Source organism: Chenopodium quinoa, unplaced genomic scaffold, assembly GCF_001683475.1.
Source record: "Chenopodium quinoa cultivar QQ74 unplaced genomic scaffold, ASM168347v1, whole genome shotgun sequence".
NCBI lineage: Eukaryota > Viridiplantae > Streptophyta > Magnoliopsida > Caryophyllales > Amaranthaceae > Chenopodium > Chenopodium quinoa.
Window position 1 is genome coordinate 51,662 of NW_018744072.1, and position 7,453 is coordinate 59,114.

At 34.6% G+C, this 7,453-nt stretch overlaps 1 protein-coding gene across 1 annotated transcript; it reads right to left on the bottom strand.

Moving 5' to 3' along the window:
• Positions 1-4,487: 4,487 nt before the first annotated feature.
• Positions 4,488-7,015, bottom strand: LOC110691191. Its single transcript, XM_021868108.1, has 2 exons — positions 6,865-7,015; positions 4,488-6,419 (listed from the first exon to the last, which is right to left on the bottom strand). Exon 2 carries the CDS (start codon positions 6,307-6,309, stop codon positions 4,894-4,896), a length of 1,416 nt encoding a protein of 471 aa, XP_021723800.1. The 5' UTR covers positions 6,310-6,419; positions 6,865-7,015; the 3' UTR covers positions 4,488-4,893.
• Between the last annotated feature and the right edge of the window lie 438 nt (positions 7,016-7,453).

A 7,453-nucleotide genomic window follows, 5' to 3' on the forward strand; every position in this document is an offset into this window, starting at 1 on the left:
ATTCTTTTACCTATGTTCTAATTTTTTTTTTCCTATGTTCTAAATTTAGTCTAATTATATTCTAAAGTTTTTTTTTTCCTATGTTCTAAATAAGTTTTTTTTTTCCTATGTTCTAATTTTTTTACATCGTTGCCAAGCTCCACATTATTTCCATGTTTTTTCACAAAAGACCAATCTAAGCTATCAAAATCAGAATTCAGAACATCTAATCAATTAACTACATTGTATAAATAATTTATAACATAGAACTAATTTAGAACATAGGCCAAATAATAAAAAAAAAATTCGAAGTACCAAATCGCTAAAACCTTGAATAGTTGTGTGTAGGTACGTGATGAGAGTTTGAAGCTCGGGTTTTTTCAGTTCGAGCTACCAAAGGGACTGCTGCCCTCCTTCACCCCACAATTCCTAATCCCACGCCATACCAACTACTCACAAACACTAACCTACTCCAAGCGTATTCTCCCCTGCTCCAAGCGCATTCTCTCATGCTCTTCCCCTATACCCACGCACCAAAACTCACAACCATCTCACTAATCCCACTCACTGCTCCACCGCACGTCCGCACCCCTGCAATCACAACCAACAACCCCTAACCAATTAGTTGTTGCCGCATAAATCAACCACCGCACCACAACCCCTACAAACAGGGGCAATCGCACCAACATCACCAATTTCAGCCCATAACCTCCACCTCACACCAGTCCAAAACCCCTCACCGGCACAACAAGCGCAGCTACACCGTCAGCCGGCGAAACAACCTCAGAGCCATTACCGACAACAATGCTGGCCTCCACCAGCCATTAATTCGAAATCGAAATCCGCAAAAATCAAACCCTAAATTCGAACACTAAATCTCTGAAATTCAAAATCTAAAATCGAACTATAGATCCGCAAAAATAAGCAAAAACCGAACCCTAAATTTGAATCTATAACCGCAAAAATCAAACCTTAAATTCGAACCTTATATTTTGAAAAATCGAACTCAAAAAAATCAAACTCCAAGCGAAATTCATTAAAATCAAACTCATGCAAAATTCATGAAAATCAAAATAGAAAAAACACAAATATCAAATCACAAAAATCGCAAAACATAAAATCGCAAAAATCAAATCAAAAAATCGCAAAATCTATTTGAACATCATGCTAATTTCATGAAAATTTGAACAAAATCGAAAAAAAAAACATACTTGATTTGAAAATCCATCAAATTACAAATTCTATGGAGATTTTTGGGGGTTTGAGGAGAGAGAGTGATGAACACGAAGAGAGAGAAAGTTAGAGGAGAGAGAAAATTTTGGACGGTTGGTAGAGGGTTTGAGGGAGGATATGTGTTTTAATCTTAATCGTCCAAAGTAACTTAATCCTACGGTTGAGATTAATTGTTATATCCTAGAGTTCTTATATAAGGAGGGGTTCTTACCGAATCCCTCCCCTATATATATATATATATATATATATATATATATATATATATATATGGGGATATGCGGTGACCATAAAAGCCAATCTTAGAAGAATTGGCGACTGATAATAGAGTTTGTTTAAGATTTGAGGTGACTTGGACTAATATAAGGTTTGACTTAAGGCATCTTATTGTCTATATAAAATTTATGTTAGAATTCGCCAGTATAAAGTTATTATGTTCACTATAATATCTTGCCAAATCATAATAAGAATTTTTATGGCTCTATGATTTGTGTATAAACTTAATTCACTACTTTACTAAGACGGATATCAGAATTTACACATTTATTATCTTAAACAATTAAATTTCAGAATGTCTACACTTGTTTCAATCACAACTCGCTAATTTCTTGTCAAACATATTCAGATCATTTATGCACTTGAATATGACGTTCAAAGAGTGTTCGTATATTGGATTGAACAGATTAAGCTTGATTTTTAGCTGGGGTAATCTATATTAATACCATCTTGTTTCGTTTTGCAGAGCTGAATTTCTTGTTCTTGATGAATCTGATAAGCTATTTGAGCTTGGAGCAGATTGATTTTGTTGTCAAGGCCTGTTCAAACCCATAAATAATGTTGTTTAGTGCCACTCTACCTGATACTGTGGATGACCTTGCACGGATATTAATGCATGATGTTGTGCGGATCATATTGGGTAGAAAGTAAGTATGAGTTTGTTTTGCACATGTAACTGTTTCCATCTTGCTTGACCTGGAAGTATTGATTTTTAGAAAGAGAATAGAGGGAGGATGAGATGCACTTGCCTAAGTGTCCTGGACTAAATCTGCTTTGAGAGGGTACTCTACTTGAGGGTAGTGATGGCAATGGGTAGGGTCTGGGTAGGGTAGTATAGGTGGCCACGATGCAATGCAATGCCTGGCAGGATAAAAACGCCACCCTCCCTCTAAAAGCTTAGTTTAGTAAATAGTTTTGCCACTTGTCTATTTTGAAACATTGTTCCAAAAAAAAGCTCACTTTCGTCAATTTTCTGGATATAGATGAAGCGTAAGTACCATATGAAAACCACACAAGCAATTATGGTGGCCCACAACGCAATGCCAACTGTGCATGACCTGCCGAGGTAGAAGGTTTACTCCCTACAAGCAAAACCGCAAGCCAAAGATCCATACAAGCACCAATGAAGGTAGAAGAGGAGGAGAAATGAAAAGAAGATGTCGTACAATCGCCATTTGAGAGAAGGAGAAGGAAGAACCAAGAAACAACAAGAAAGAGGGGAACACGTGCATCCAAGCAACAACACATAAGTACTATAAAAGTGAGGGAAAAAGAGAAATGGCATCGTTCAAATGAACAGTAAGCAGGCTCCTCCCTTTTTAGGGATTACAGAATTAAACCCTTTGTATACATCTTAAGCTTCCATTTTACTATAACAAATGTATCCATAACTTTCAAGTTCAATACTGTTCTTTGGCAAGATATATCAAATATCACTCATTTTGATCCAAGCCAAGCCAGCACGAGTAAAATAAAAATTTGCAACACTACCTTGAAACCAACAAGATAACTAAAAGTCTTTAACACTTGGACGTGGATATAGACACTTGGACACTTCATTTTGAGCCATAGTCATTGAAATTTTTCATTAAATAGCCTAGTCGTACATGAATATATGAGTCCAGGTAACATAGCCAAAAGTATAATATGCACCAAACTTACAGACAAGATGTCACTAACTCAAGCTTAAAAATCTGGATGCTAAACAAGCTTTACTGTTCATATATGATTGCATCAACGCTCAAACAAAACAAGAATTATAACCCAACTTACTATCAAGGATTTACTAAATAAAATTAGCAACAAAAGCAATTCACTTGATGTTATAATTGCAAAGAAAATGAGGAAGATGATGCCAGAATATCTTTCAGAGATATTGAAAGGTAAACAATTGCAAGGAAGATGATGACAAAATATCTACTTCTTTTTCACCATCTATCTAATCTGTTTCCAAGATTAATTAATAAGATATTGAAAAGATACCTAGTATTACAATTATAAGAAGATGGTATCCAAACCGAGCAATGAACTAATCAAAGAAAACCAGAACTACGATAGTTATACTTCAAGCAAGACAGCAAAAAACAGAGGCCAACACATGGACACTTTCAAACTTCACAAAAATATGCTACAGAGAACACAATGGATCTTCAATAACAGGGAAACAAACTTTGCTTAATCCACTGCACATTTCAGGTTCAACCACAGCTACTCAGAAAATTCCCTATGTAAATAATGACATTTCTAAGTTTGAAAAGGCATAAGATTAATTTCTCATACAGCATACAATATATATCATTTTATCAAGACTAAACATTTGCATTCACTTAATAAAAAAATCTTCATAACAAAATTATTTGAAGTTATTAGTTTAGTTTATGATTTAATCTATCACGGTATTTACACACACAAACAGACAAAGAACTCATGTAACTCTTAGAGCTTATTAGATCAAATGGTGCAAAGAAAGACATTGAGGGAATGATCATTCTCTATAGTAAACCATGCATATTGCATGAGTCTAATAGTAGTTATGCTACCACAGTCATTCTTTTTTGGCGGTATTTTCTTGCTTTAATTGCTTGTGATTCATAGAGTGCACACCTCATGTTAGTCATATATGGTTCGAGGTCAAGAAGACTATGAAGCCGGTCCTTAAAAATATACATACAATAGTTAAAAATTAAGTATATAAACCAAAAAAAAAAAAAAAAAAAAAACCAATAAAATTTCTTAATTATAATGTTAGAAGATAATAGGTCTTGATTCATAGTTCCAAATGTACTAATTGTTGTCTTATTAATTATGCTGAACTTTAGAATATCAAGTTCAACATGCTTGTCTTTCATACTTTATAAGTTCCAATTGATAAAGGGGCCGATAAATCTTTTCATTTTTTATTTTTTAATGGACAACACTTTCTAGAATTATAAATTTTACAAAAGAGAATGAATTACTAAAAATAATCTTTGTTGGAAAATTAAGGTATTAACAATCAACAATCAATGCCTTAATCCCAAAAGCGGGGTAGACTACATGAACCAAATTGTAAAATTCCAAAATGCAAAAAAACACACTTTCTAGAGTTGTAATTTTTTTTTTTAAATAATGAATTACTGAAGATAATTTTTAGCGGAAAATTGAAGTATTAACAATCAACAAGCACTACCTTAATCTCAAAAGCAGGGTAAGCTAATTGAAGTATTATATATTATTATACATATAAATATATAATTATTGGAAAAAACAAATAAGAAAGCCACCACCATGTGATCACCCGTTGGTGCCTATATAACTGCTTGTATTTTGACAGATTACATCCAATAAACACTCACTTACCAGTGTTCTGACTTCTTGCACAGAAGTGTGGATAAAGAATATTTTTGACGTTAGCTTCTAAAGCCAGGCCTATGAGGGTACGGATACTGCTGTTGGGAACCCTCGGTGAAAGAGCAGCGGAATTGATGGTCGTTGTAACATTCGACAATAACAACCTTTTTCAAGCTTCAGTTGATGGTAACTCTCAAGTATCCCTGTCCTCATGTTGAACTGAAAGACACCATTCATGTCCACAAATACCATGTCCCTATCAAAGGGATGAAAAGCCATGAGCCTGAACCTATAATCGTATTTTTTAAGAGATGGCTGATGTTGAAGTATCACCCTGTGTGCCGACTGCCAAACCCCCTTGTGATAGTCTTCCAAATCCCAAACAAGCAGGACAGTGCCGCCATCAGCCTTCTTGTAAATAAGACGAGCCAACCGAAACTTCCCTTGGCACACTCCAAAGCAATATCCAAAGATTAAAGAGGGCTTAATGGATAATTCATTTGGTAGGTCAACTGAATGGCAGCTGAGATTATTTGCATTTGCATCAAGAGAAACAAGCGAGGGTCCATTTAGCCAATGTAACTTGCCCTCGTGAGATAGAATAGGGGTACAGGAGAGATAAGCATTCAATGACCAGGGGTACCAATCAACAGCGATGTCCACCCACTGTCTCGACTCTGAAGAGAAGATTCGAACGCTAAACTGTGAGGCATATATTTCAGGCGGAACGACAACACACGGTTGAGGAAACATGATATCGCTACGAATACCAGGAAGTAAAATCACCTTATATTTACACAAGCCATCTCCATTCTTATTATCATGGGAACACAAAAGTCCAGCTTTTGGATACTGCATTAAGTTTAAAATAGTTCGTTCACGATCCTGGTCGCGGATAGGAGGAGGGGGAATGTGTATCCAACACCTCGTAAGCAAATTGACCACATAAAGACTACCAAAGTGACCGCAAAGAAGCAGGTCATGACACGAGGCCATAACACGCATTGGCTCAATCTTTAGAAAGTTGTCATTAAAGTCCCTCTTGAAATTCAGGTCAAGTGGTCTGTTTCTTAGAGACTTAGACAACACAGGGTGATTAGAAATGGCTCCAATAGGATTCAATATTTCCGCATTTCCACTTGGACCAAAAACTGAATATTGGAACACTAGGGTAAAAGGACATTGTTGATTATGATTATATTCGGTAAAACGACTGACAAAGTAATCACTAGAGAATAAAGAGCACCAATGCTTGCAAACCAACTTAAATCGACACACAGAGTCAATTGGGAGACGTAGGAATATTTCGGTCAGCAGCTCGTCTATCATGCTGCTAAACAACTCAAGCTTGAGCTCTAAATCAGCCTCAGCCTCATTCTCCCCTCTCGATTTTAGTTCCTTCCTTCGTTTCGAAACAACCAATGTTGATGACCTCTTCTTAACCTTACTCCGTTTTGTCATCAAGCGAGAGTAAGGCACCATGTTGAAACCCATTACTACAAATATGATAATGATTATGATGATTATAGATTAATTTACAAATTACAGAAAATACCCCAATCCAAAACTCAACCCCAGCAACCAGGGAAGGAGGAGCTGCTGACCTGTTATCAGGGAAAACAGGTCAATTTCAATTCAAAAAATCCACTTACAAAACAAAGTTCAAAACTTGATTTGATTATGATTATGATTATAGATTAATAAAGGGGTTTTATGTGGGTTTTTTAAGATTGACTTGAGCAATGATTATCTTGCAAAACTAAACTTAGGAGATTTTACGCTGAATTTTAAACAGGCCCGTCCCTGAGGAAGCGCAGGGAAAAGAGAATTAATTTCATATTGAATTATCTCGAAAAATACAAAATTCTATGGCTATTTGATTCAATAATCAAATACGCTCATAATTTTCTTTTCTTCTGGGTAAGATGTTTCATAATCTAAGAATTTACGAACCCTAAACTTAAAGCACTGATAATTAAATTAGATTAGATCAAATATAAACCCTAGATTGTGAAATTGATGTGATGATAACAACAACAAACAACTTACCTTAGAAGCTGCTTCAATAGGGGATACAGGAATTAGATTCAACGGAGAACGCTTCAATGAAGAACGTTGAGTGCGCGGTTCAATGAAATAACTCAGAGAGGTAGGAAATAGGGATGGAGGCCTTTAAAAGCCATGACCAGCCATACTTAAAATATGGGTTAGATCCGTCTGATAAATAAATGGGACAAGTCTTTATATATGAATTATGAAATAGATGTGCTTTATAAAGGTTTTAAATAAATATGTTTTAAATATCAATAATCAATCAATCAATAATAATAACTATAATAATAATAATAATAGATAAATAAATAAACTATAAATATAAATATAAATAAATTATATGCTAAAAGACACACCAGCAATGACACGTGTTATTTCTTGGTGTGTCCTTAATTATTATTATTTTTTTTTTTGAAAAAAAAAAAATCAATCATAGAATAAAATCATATACGAAAATAATTTATTATATATGTTAATAACAAAGATAATTACTTTAAATATAAAAGATTTGATTTACCTTTTCACACAAACATTTATGACTATAATAGAAAATATTAATATGATTTGCGACATATAATGATTTACT